The 13,031-nt window shown below is 36.4% G+C and overlaps 1 protein-coding gene across 1 annotated transcript in view; it reads left to right on the forward strand.

The window, feature by feature from the left end:
* Positions 1–12,659, forward strand: part of LOC126885689 (malate dehydrogenase, cytoplasmic) — a 49,987-nt gene extending 37,328 nt beyond the window's left edge. The window contains exon 6 of the mRNA XM_050652398.1: positions 12,348–12,659. Coding sequence (XP_050508355.1) covers positions 12,348–12,445 — 98 coding nt within the window. The 3' untranslated portion in view covers positions 12,446–12,659. The remainder of the gene's footprint in view (positions 1–12,347) is intronic.
* The last annotated feature ends 372 nt before the right edge of the window (positions 12,660–13,031 follow it).

Raw genomic sequence — 13,031 nt, forward strand, 5'->3', positions numbered from 1 at the left:
ATTAGTTCAGTAATAATTTTACGTTTCTGAAGCATTTTTTCTCTGTATGATTTTCGTATGGTCATCCCACGTTCAGTTTTGTAAAATTGTCTTCTCTTTTCATTGGCTTCATATTTTCTTCTAATACCTTCCTCACCTCTTTCACACTTGCAGGTTGATTTTACGTGTAGTTCATGCACTGAAGCATATTTTTCTAGATTGCTAACGCCTCTGCTCGCTAGGGTAGAAATTTCATTACGTATACTTCGACAGAATTTTCCTCTCGAATGTAACCACTCTAATTTAAATACACTTCTCTCGTAATGAGAGTGAGGTTTACCTAAAAGTCCATCTCCATCTCGACGAAGGGGTTTTTGACCATCAGCACATGCAATGTATCTTAAAACACCAACACAATGATCCAAACAAATAATTTTTCTAAACGTAGTTTTTGGATGTAGTCTTTTCCCTGCACGTTGTATTTTCTTCTTGTAAGCCAACATTGTAGATCCATTTGTAAAGTGAATTAATGAATGCAGATGTTCGTGTGCAGTACTTCCGTCGTCTGCTACTAAATGACAACGGCAAATGGAATACCATTTTACATTAGGAGCACATGCTAGAAGAGTAAAGTCACTCTCATTTAAGAGTAAATGATACCATTCTCTTGGTGACTCTTCGTAATCCTTTGCCATGTCCGCTGGCGAAAGAGCTTTAATACCACTGACACTCAAAAGAGCCAGATAGTCACTTTTTGACAAAATAGACATATCTTAACTGGCTATTTAATAACAAAGAACTGAAATCTCAAAACTGTCTCACTAGACTAAGAGTCCTTACGAAGTTGTTAAATTTATCTACCAGTACAGCCTCCCCCACCCTAACTGATTATTTCACGCATGCGCTATTACCATGGTCAAAGCCTCGTTGAATTTGCTGATATGCAGAAAACGTGACGCCACGCTCAGATTTTTTTATTTCACGCATGCGCCATTAACAAGGGCAAAGTTCAAAAGATCGTTGTCTAGACTTGTTACTAACGATGCTAAAACAATTTGACTTGCTGTTCTGACACACCCCCCAAATCGCAACCCCACGTTAGGTTAGGCCAGGGTAGCAGAGGGTAGCAGAGAATGTTGTAGGTAACGCTGAGACATGCTGTGACGCTCTGCTACCCTCTGCTACCCTGGCCTAACCTAACGTGGGGTTGCGATTTGGGGGGTGTGTCAGAACAGCAAGTCAAATTGTTTTAGCATCGTTAGTAACAAGTCTAGACAACGATCTTTTGAACTTTGCCCTTGTTAATGGCGCATGCGTGAAATAAAAAAATCTGAGCGTGGCGTCACGTTTTCTGCATATCAGCAAATTCAACGAGGCTTTGACCATGGTAATAGCGCATGCGTGAAATAATCAGTTAGGGTGGGGGAGGCTGTACTGGTAGATAAATTTAACAACTTCGTAAGGACTCTTAGTCTAGTGAGACAGTTTTGAGATTTCAGTTCTTTGTTATTAAATAGCCAGTTAAGATATGTCTATTTTGTCAAAAAGTGACTATCTGGCTCTTTTGAGTGTCAGTGGTATTAAAGCTCTTTCGCCAGCGGACATGGCAAAGGATTACGAAGAGTCACCAAGAGAATGGTATCATTTACTCTTAAATGAGAGTGACTTTACTCTTCTAGCATGTGCTCCTAATGTAAAATGGTATTCCATTTGCCGTTGTCATTTAGTAGCAGACGACGGAAGTACTGCACACGAACATCTGCATTCATTAATTCACTTTACAAATGGATCTACAATGTTGGCTTACAAGAAGAAAATACAACGTGCAGGGAAAAGACTACATCCAAAAACTACGTTTAGAAAAATTATTTGTTTGGATCATTGTGTTGGTGTTTTAAGATACATTGCATGTGCTGATGGTCAAAAACCCCTTCGTCGAGATGGAGATGGACTTTTAGGTAAACCTCACTCTCATTACGAGAGAAGTGTATTTAAATTAGAGTGGTTACATTCGAGAGGAAAATTCTGTCGAAGTATACGTAATGAAATTTCTACCCTAGCGAGCAGAGGCGTTAGCAATCTAGAAAAATATGCTTCAGTGCATGAACTACACGTAAAATCAACCTGCAAGTGTGAAAGAGGTGAGGAAGGTATTAGAAGAAAATATGAAGCCAATGAAAAGAGAAGACAATTTTACAAAACTGAACGTGGGATGACCATACGAAAATCATACAGAGAAAAAATGCTTCAGAAACGTAAAATTATTACTGAACTAATGAATTTAGGTTTAAATAAAAAGGCAGAACTGCAAAGAAAAACTATCTTAAAATTACTGGAACTATTGTAATATCTTTAATAAATAAGAAGTAATATCTTGATATTTTATTTCCTAACACAAAAACACTTTTTGAATGTGATTATCTTAGAAATTTTATTTAGAACAGTCCAGTCCAACCTAGACTGCATAATGTGTAACAAAGAATTGACTCCATTTAATTTGTATTGAATTTTTGTCCAAGTTTGACTTAAATGTTCACAAAGGACTTTACTGTCCATGGTAAACTTTCCGTTTTCCATGCTTTTTATATGGGTGTCCAGGATCCTATATTACATGAAGATTCAAATTTTCTCTTTACAATTTCAAACATAATTTTTAAAATTAAGATAAATATAGATGCTAATATTACACAAGACATTGCAAAGACATTGTCTATTTCACTTTTCACATACTCGCTGGTGTTGTTGCTGGCACCCATGGTGTAGGCTGAATACGTCTCAATGGATATGTAGCTTGTGGTAGTTTTCTAAAAGCGTAAAGACCTTGCTGCTGCTGCTGTAAATTCAACTCTTCAGGCTTCCACGTTTTGTCCTCAATATGCAAACTATCGAAATGTCTTTTAATTTGTTTTATATCCTCATATGATTTAATATCTTTATTTAACTGATTAAGTTTAGTTTGAAATTCCATAACCCTATGTATGTACTCGGTGGGATTCATATCAGTACTGAACATGCTCAGTGTCACAATGTCTCATAAATGCCACGTTCTGCGTCAAATGTCGGACGGAAAACTGAACAATGTCACATATCTACGTCAAATGTCACGTTCTGCGTCGAATGTCAGCGCTTTGCCACGTCACACATAAATGTCACGTCATACGTCAAATCTCACGTTCTGTTAGGCACTATACGGAAAAGAAGAAGAACTGACAGTTAATATTGAACGTTGACAGAAGAAGAATTGACAGTTGGCTTTTCCACGCAATCGTTGACATAAGATTTAACGGACGAAAAAAGAAGAAGAAGAATTGACAAACGAAAAGAAGAAGAAGAATTGACAGTTGGCTTGTAACAAGTCTAGACAACGATCTTTTGAACTTTGCCCATGTTAATGGCGTATGCGTGAAATAAAAAAATCTGAGCGTGGCGTCACGTTTTCTGCATATCAGCAAATTCAACGAGACTTTGACCATGGTAATAGGATCCTGGACACCCATATAAAAAGCATGGAAAACGGAAAGTTTACCATGGACAGTAAAGTCCTTTGTGAACATTTAAGTCAAACTTGGACAAAAATTCAATACAAATTAAATGGAGTCAATTCTTTGTTACACATTATGCAGTCTAGGTTGGACTGGACTGTTCTAAATAAAATTTCTAAGATAATCACATTCAAAAAGTGTTTTTGTGTTAGGAAATAAAATATCAAGATATTACTTCTTATTTATTAAAGATATTACAATAGTTCCAGTAATTTTAAGATAGTTTTTCTTTGCAGTTCTGCCTTTTTATTTAAACCTAAATTCATTAGTTCAGTAATAATTTTACGTTTCTGAAGCATTTTTTCTCTGTATGATTTTCGTATGGTCATCCCACGTTCAGTTTTGTAAAATTGTCTTCTCTTTTCATTGGCTTCATATTTTCTTCTAATACCTTCCTCACCTCTTTCACACTTGCAGGTTGATTTTACGTGTAGTTCATGCACTGAAGCATATTTTTCTAGATTGCTAACGCCTCTGCTCGCTAGGGTAGAAATTTCATTACGTATACTTCGACAGAATTTTCCTCTCGAATGTAACCACTCTAATTTAAATACACTTCTCTCGTAATGAGAGTGAGGTTTACCTAAAAGTCCATCTCCATCTCGACGAAGGGGTTTTTGACCATCAGCACATGCAATGTATCTTAAAACACCAACACAATGATCCAAACAAATAATTTTTCTAAACGTAGTTTTTGGATGTAGTCTTTTCCCTGCACGTTGTATTTTCTTCTTGTAAGCCAACATTGTAGATCCATTTGTAAAGTGAATTAATGAATGCAGATGTTCGTGTGCAGTACTTCCGTCGTCTGCTACTAAATGACAACGGCAAATGGAATACCATTTTACATTAGGAGCACATGCTAGAAGAGTAAAGTCACTCTCATTTAAGAGTAAATGATACCATTCTCTTGGTGACTCTTCGTAATCCTTTGCCATGTCCGCTGGCGAAAGAGCTTTAATACCACTGACACTCAAAAGAGCCAGATAGTCACTTTTTGACAAAATAGACATATCTTAACTGGCTATTTAATAACAAAGAACTGAAATCTCAAAACTGTCTCACTAGACTAAGAGTCCTTACGAAGTTGTTAAATTTATCTACCAGTACAGCCTCCCCCACCCTAACTGATTATTTCACGCATGCGCTATTACCATGGTCAAAGCCTCGTTGAATTTGCTGATATGCAGAAAACGTGACGCCACGCTCAGATTTTTTTATTTCACGCATGCGCCATTAACAAGGGCAAAGTTCAAAAGATCGTTGTCTAGACTTGTTACTAACGATGCTAAAACAATTTGACTTGCTGTTCTGACACACCCCCCAAATCGCAACCCCACGTTAGGTTAGGCCAGGGTAGCAGAGGGTAGCAGAGCGTCACAGCATGTCTCAGCGTTACCTACAACATTCTCTGCTACCCTCTGCTACCCTGGCCTAACCTAACGTGGGGTTGCGATTTGGGGGGTGTGTCAGAACAGCAAGTCAAATTGTTTTAGCATCGTTAGTAACAAGTCTAGACAACGATCTTTTGAACTTTGCCCTTGTTAATGGCGCATGCGTGAAATAAAAAAATCTGAGCGTGGCGTCACGTTTTCTGCATATCAGCAAATTCAACGAGGCTTTGACCATGGTAATAGCGCATGCGTGAAATAATCAGTTAGGGTGGGGGAGGCTGTACTGGTAGATAAATTTAACAACTTCGTAAGGACTCTTAGTCTAGTGAGACAGTTTTGAGATTTCAGTTCTTTGTTATTAAATAGCCAGTTAAGATATGTCTATTTTGTCAAAAAGTGACTATCTGGCTCTTTTGAGTGTCAGTGGTATTAAAGCTCTTTCGCCAGCGGACATGGCAAAGGATTACGAAGAGTCACCAAGAGAATGGTATCATTTACTCTTAAATGAGAGTGACTTTACTCTTCTAGCATGTGCTCCTAATGTAAAATGGTATTCCATTTGCCGTTGTCATTTAGTAGCAGACGACGGAAGTACTGCACACGAACATCTGCATTCATTAATTCACTTTACAAATGGATCTACAATGTTGGCTTACAAGAAGAAAATACAACGTGCAGGGAAAAGACTACATCCAAAAACTACGTTTAGAAAAATTATTTGTTTGGATCATTGTGTTGGTGTTTTAAGATACATTGCATGTGCTGATGGTCAAAAACCCCTTCGTCGAGATGGAGATGGACTTTTAGGTAAACCTCACTCTCATTACGAGAGAAGTGTATTTAAATTAGAGTGGTTACATTCGAGAGGAAAATTCTGTCGAAGTATACGTAATGAAATTTCTACCCTAGCGAGCAGAGGCGTTAGCAATCTAGAAAAATATGCTTCAGTGCATGAACTACACGTAAAATCAACCTGCAAGTGTGAAAGAGGTGAGGAAGGTATTAGAAGAAAATATGAAGCCAATGAAAAGAGAAGACAATTTTACAAAACTGAACGTGGGATGACCATACGAAAATCATACAGAGAAAAAATGCTTCAGAAACGTAAAATTATTACTGAACTAATGAATTTAGGTTTAAATAAAAAGGCAGAACTGCAAAGAAAAACTATCTTAAAATTACTGGAACTATTGTAATATCTTTAATAAATAAGAAGTAATATCTTGATATTTTATTTCCTAACACAAAAACACTTTTTGAATGTGATTATCTTAGAAATTTTATTTAGAACAGTCCAGTCCAACCTAGACTGCATAATGTGTAACAAAGAATTGACTCCATTTAATTTGTATTGAATTTTTGTCTAAGTTTGACTTAAATGTTCACAAAGGACTTTACTGTCCATGGTAAACTTTCCGTTTTCCATGCTTTTTATATGGGTGTCCAGGATCCTATGTATGTACTCGGTGGGATTCATATCAGTACTGAACATGCTCAGTGTCACAATGTCTCATAAATGCCACGTTCTGCGTCAAATGTCGGACGGAAAACTGAACAATGTCACATATCTACGTCAAATGTCACGTTCTGCGTCGAATGTCAGCGCTTTGCCACGTCACACATAAATGTCACGTCATACGTCAAATCTCACGTTCTGTTAGGCACTATAGGATCCTGGACACCCATATAAAAAGCATGGAAAACGGAAAGTTTACCATGGACAGTAAAGTCCTTTGTGAACATTTAAGTCAAACTTGGACAAAAATTCAATACAAATTAAATGGAGTCAATTCTTTGTTACACATTATGCAGTCTAGGTTGGACTGGACTGTTCTAAATAAAATTTCTAAGATAATCACATTCAAAAAGTGTTTTTGTGTTAGGAAATAAAATATCAAGATATTACTTCTTATTTATTAAAGATATTACAATAGTTCCAGTAATTTTAAGATAGTTTTTCTTTGCAGTTCTGCCTTTTTATTTAAACCTAAATTCATTAGTTCAGTAATAATTTTACGTTTCTGAAGCATTTTTTCTCTGTATGATTTTCGTATGGTCATCCCACGTTCAGTTTTGTAAAATTGTCTTCTCTTTTCATTGGCTTCATATTTTCTTCTAATACCTTCCTCACCTCTTTCACACTTGCAGGTTGATTTTACGTGTAGTTCATGCACTGAAGCATATTTTTCTAGATTGCTAACGCCTCTGCTCGCTAGGGTAGAAATTTCATTACGTATACTTCGACAGAATTTTCCTCTCGAATGTAACCACTCTAATTTAAATACACTTCTCTCGTAATGAGAGTGAGGTTTACCTAAAAGTCCATCTCCATCTCGACGAAGGGGTTTTTGACCATCAGCACATGCAATGTATCTTAAAACACCAACACAATGATCCAAACAAATAATTTTTCTAAACGTAGTTTTTGGATGTAGTCTTTTCCCTGCACGTTGTATTTTCTTCTTGTAAGCCAACATTGTAGATCCATTTGTAAAGTGAATTAATGAATGCAGATGTTCGTGTGCAGTACTTCCGTCGTCTGCTACTAAATGACAACGGCAAATGGAATACCATTTTACATTAGGAGCACATGCTAGAAGAGTAAAGTCACTCTCATTTAAGAGTAAATGATACCATTCTCTTGGTGACTCTTCGTAATCCTTTGCCATGTCCGCTGGCGAAAGAGCTTTAATACCACTGACACTCAAAAGAGCCAGATAGTCACTTTTTGACAAAATAGACATATCTTAACTGGCTATTTAATAACAAAGAACTGAAATCTCAAAACTGTCTCACTAGACTAAGAGTCCTTACGAAGTTGTTAAATTTATCTACCAGTACAGCCTCCCCCACCCTAACTGATTATTTCACGCATGCGCTATTACCATGGTCAAAGCCTCGTTGAATTTGCTGATATGCAGAAAACGTGACGCCACGCTCAGATTTTTTTATTTCACGCATGCGCCATTAACAAGGGCAAAGTTCAAAAGATCGTTGTCTAGACTTGTTACTAACGATGCTAAAACAATTTGACTTGCTGTTCTGACACACCCCCCAAATCGCAACCCCACGTTAGGTTAGGCCAGGGTAGCAGAGGGTAGCAGAGAATGTTGTAGGTAACGCTGAGACATGCTGTGACGCTCTGCTACCCTCTGCTACCCTGGCCTAACCTAACGTGGGGTTGCGATTTGGGGGGTGTGCCAGAACAGCAAGTTAAATTGTTTTAGCATCGTTAGTAACAAGTCTAGACAACGATCTTTTGAACTTTGCCCTTGTTAATGGCGCATGCGTGAAATAAAAAAATCTGAGCGTGGCGTCACGTTTTCTGCATATCAGCAAATTCAACGAGGCTTTGACCATGGTAATAGCGCATGCGTGAAATAATCAGTTAGGGTGGGGGAGGCTGTACTGGTAGATAAATTTAACAACTTCGTAAGGACTCTTAGTCTAGTGAGACAGTTTTGAGATTTCAGTTCTTTGTTATTAAATAGCCAGTTAAGATATGTCTATTTTGTCAAAAAGTGACTATCTGGCTCTTTTGAGTGTCAGTGGTATTAAAGCTCTTTCGCCAGCGGACATGGCAAAGGATTACGAAGAGTCACCAAGAGAATGGTATCATTTACTCTTAAATGAGAGTGACTTTACTCTTCTAGCATGTGCTCCTAATGTAAAATGGTATTCCATTTGCCGTTGTCATTTAGTAGCAGACGACGGAAGTACTGCACACGAACATCTGCATTCATTAATTCACTTTACAAATGGATCTACAATGTTGGCTTACAAGAAGAAAATACAACGTGCAGGGAAAAGACTACATCCAAAAACTACGTTTAGAAAAATTATTTGTTTGGATCATTGTGTTGGTGTTTTAAGATACATTGCATGTGCTGATGGTCAAAAACCCCTTCGTCGAGATGGAGATGGACTTTTAGGTAAACCTCACTCTCATTACGAGAGAAGTGTATTTAAATTAGAGTGGTTACATTCGAGAGGAAAATTCTGTCGAAGTATACGTAATGAAATTTCTACCCTAGCGAGCAGAGGCGTTAGCAATCTAGAAAAATATGCTTCAGTGCATGAACTACACGTAAAATCAACCTGCAAGTGTGAAAGAGGTGAGGAAGGTATTAGAAGAAAATATGAAGCCAATGAAAAGAGAAGACAATTTTACAAAACTGAACGTGGGATGACCATACGAAAATCATACAGAGAAAAAATGCTTCAGAAACGTAAAATTATTACTGAACTAATGAATTTAGGTTTAAATAAAAAGGCAGAACTGCAAAGAAAAACTATCTTAAAATTACTGGAACTATTGTAATATCTTTAATAAATAAGAAGTAATATCTTGATATTTTATTTCCTAACACAAAAACACTTTTTGAATGTGATTATCTTAGAAATTTTATTTAGAACAGTCCAGTCCAACCTAGACTGCATAATGTGTAACAAAGAATTGACTCCATTTAATTTGTATTGAATTTTTGTCCAAGTTTGACTTAAATGTTCACAAAGGACTTTACTGTCCATGGTAAACTTTCCGTTTTCCATGCTTTTTATATGGGTGTCCAGGATCCTATATCCTCATATGATTTAATATCTTTATTTAACTGATTAAGTTTAGTTTGAAATTCCATAACCCTATGTATGTACTCGGTGGGATTCATATCAGTACTGAACATGCTCAGTGTCACAATGTCTCATAAATGCCACGTTCTGCGTCAAATGTCGGACGGAAAACTGAACAATGTCACATATCTACGTCAAATGTCACGTTCTGCGTCGAATGTCAGCGCTTTGCCACGTCACACATAAATGTCACGTCATACGTCAAATCTCACGTTCTGTTAGGCACTATACGGAAAAGAAGAAGAACTGACAGTTAATATTGAACGTTGACAGAAGAAGAATTGACAGTTGGCTTTTCCACGCAATCGTTGACATAAGATTTAACGGACGAAAAAAGAAGAAGAAGAATTGACAAACGAAAAGAAGAAGAAGAATTGACAGTTGGCTTCTGTGTCGCCACCGCTTTCATTTGACACCCCATACGTCAAAATCGGACCAATAGCAACGAAGATATGCTGTAATGCCGTTTTGGCACTGCCGCCATCTTTGTTTTTTTGTTCGTTACCCCCTCCCCGTTCCGACGAGCCCTCTTACGTCAAAATCGGACCAATAGAAACGAAGATATGACGTAATGCCCTTTTGGCACTGCCGCCATCTTTTTTATGTGTTCGTTACCCCCTCCCCGTTCCGACGAGCCCTCTTACGTCACAATCGGACCAATAGAAAAGAAGATATGACGTAATGCCCTTTTGGCATATTCCGATGCGCACGCCACATACTGAGTTCAACCCCCTTTTTCATCCCCTTTCCAACGATACGTCACACGTCATCCTACGTTAAGCCGTTTGGCATTTATTAATATTTAAGGGTTGCGATTTAGGGGTTGCGCCAGAAACCGCTTTGCCTATCTACTAACTTATTAAAAATATTAATCAAAATTAAATTGCTTCAAAAATTCAAAAATAATAAATAGTAATATTATTTTGATCCACTTACATGCCGTTACAAGGGATGCGTTGCCAGTTCATTGATAACATGTTTATACGTCCAACTAATGCTAATAGGATAGCTAGGTGAGGTACAAGGCAAGCAGACATGCTTCGTAGGTCAAAACATAGTAAATTTTTTGAAATTTGAATGGATCCTGAAGGAAGATGTGTGCTGAGAAACAGAGAATGGTGTTAGAAATGAGAAAGACAACGTTCGAGTGGGTGTGTTTTTAATGTAGCTAAGTTCGAAATCGCTTCATTGTAGACACTTGTACTAATGTGAAGGTCTTTGCTCGTAGTTGTTTTGAGATATGGGTAGAGGTCAAAGTATGGAAAATGACAAATAGGAAAAAGGAAAAATAGGAAAAAATTGTTTCCCTATTTTTTCCTTTTTCCTATTTTTCCTATTTGTCATTTTCCATACTTTGACCTCTGCCCATATCTCAAAACATCTACGAGCAAAGACCTTCACATTAGTACAACTGTCTACAATGAAGCGATTTCGAACTTAGCTGCATTAAAAACACACCCACTCGAACGTTGTCTTTCTCATTTCTAACACCATTTCTGTTTCTCAGCACACATCTTCCTTCAGGATCCATTCAAATTTCAAAAAATTTACTATGTTTTGACCTACGAAGCATGTCTCCTTGCCTTGTACCTCACCTAGCTATCCTATTAGTTGGACGTATAAACATGTTATTAATGAACTGGCAACGCATCCCTTGTAACGGCATGTAAGTGGATCAAAATAATATTACTATTTATTATTTTTTGAATTTTGAAGCAATTTTAATTTTGATTAATATTTTTAATAAGTTTTGTAATAGTTTCTAATGTTTTTAAAAGTTTTTACTCGTTTCAACAAATAGTCATAAACTGCATGCATCCATGTGCTTTTACATGCTTATGAGTATCTGTTTCTCATATGTATGCATATGTATGTATCGGTTTGTTGTTCTGAAATGTCAGCAGTTGCATCCCCCCTTTTTTCAAATCTTGTCTTTCTATTAGCATTTGTACAACCAGACAATGTTCTAACTCTGGTTTTCTTTAATTGTAGCATTTAACTACTTGTAACGCCGACCTGAAGATGATCTGAATAGTGTAGAGATCGAAACCGGTCGTCAAAGTATTATTAAATGATTGTGAGTAAGTCTGTGTTTCATTACTACATTTAAAGAAAATAAGCTTTCTTTTTTATTGTACAATGTATATACCTAAATATAAAATAAAAAAAGTTATAATGAGAAATTTAAAAATAATCATAAAATATATCAAAAATCCTTAAAAGTATAAAATTTGAACAACCATATCTTGCTTAAAAATAGACATACAACCTTCTACAATAGACCATTTTAAAGGTAATTGATTTTTCTTCCTATTAAATGTAACATTGCATATATCTAAAACTACGTAGAAAACAGTTACAGAACAATGTTTGAGAAGTAACAAGGAAAATGGGCCAAAATCGCTGTGAGTGGCGAACTTTGAAAAATCATATTTTGGAAACTATAAAGCATAGAGACTTCTACCAAAAGTCATTTTAAAAAGGGATGATGGAAGTTTTTTTCTGTGAAGCAAAACCTATACCTATATCCCCGTGGAAAAAAGTTATGGGGCAAAAAACAAAATTGCTATCTTTCGTGTTTTATTCTTGCTTTTCTTTTGAATATATTTTTGTAAAAAAATACTTTTGACTTTAAAATATGATAGTAAATTTAACCCGGCACAATATTTAGTGGTCCATTGACTATATGAAACAATAAAACCCCGTTAACGTTGTAGTTCCTTTCTAAAATACATAATCAATAGCCTACTTGTTTGGAAAGACCTTTTTTGTGCTACACGCAGATTATCTTTTCTTATTTTAGGTCTCCAAAACGACGACTTCGCCAAAGGACTGTTGGCCGTCACTGGAAAGGAACTGGAAGAGGAGAAAACCGAAGCGATCACCATCATCGGAGCATGACTAGCTAACAAACTTTAGAACGTTAAACAAAAAGAAATAAGTAATTTTGCCTGAAGTATACTTGTATGCTTGCAAGTAGTGAGCACAGAAGTAGATAAGCATTATAGATAAAATTCAATTGAACATCAGGCGGGGTCAATCGATCAACATTACATATATACATATTGTAAAAAAGGTACTATTTTAACTATTTTATTAAAGAATTCTTTTTGTAGTTCCTTGTATTCATTCAGATGTATAATTGAAGTAGTTGTCGGCGGTTGAAGAATATGTGCCAATGATATTTGCTACTACCAAAAGTATCAATCTTTCTTTCCAAAACTGGTTAAAGATCCTATTTAAGTAAAAGGAATAAAGTAAAGGACTTACAATCAATTTATTCTACCTACGACGACCGGTTTCGCATACTACAACTAGCTATGCCGTCCTCAACTAAAACGCGGTATCTGCAAAAAAATTGAAAATTGCTATATGTGGTTTCCTTGTGACCTTATTTATGCTTCTGCAATGTCTGAAAGCCGTATAATTTTATTTAATATCAAAATAAACAAATTGGAATATGCCGTATGTGCTAAATTTCAATAGC

This window comes from Diabrotica virgifera, chromosome 5 (genome assembly GCF_917563875.1).
Source record: "Diabrotica virgifera virgifera chromosome 5, PGI_DIABVI_V3a".
Classification (NCBI taxonomy): Eukaryota; Metazoa; Arthropoda; class Insecta; order Coleoptera; family Chrysomelidae; genus Diabrotica; species Diabrotica virgifera.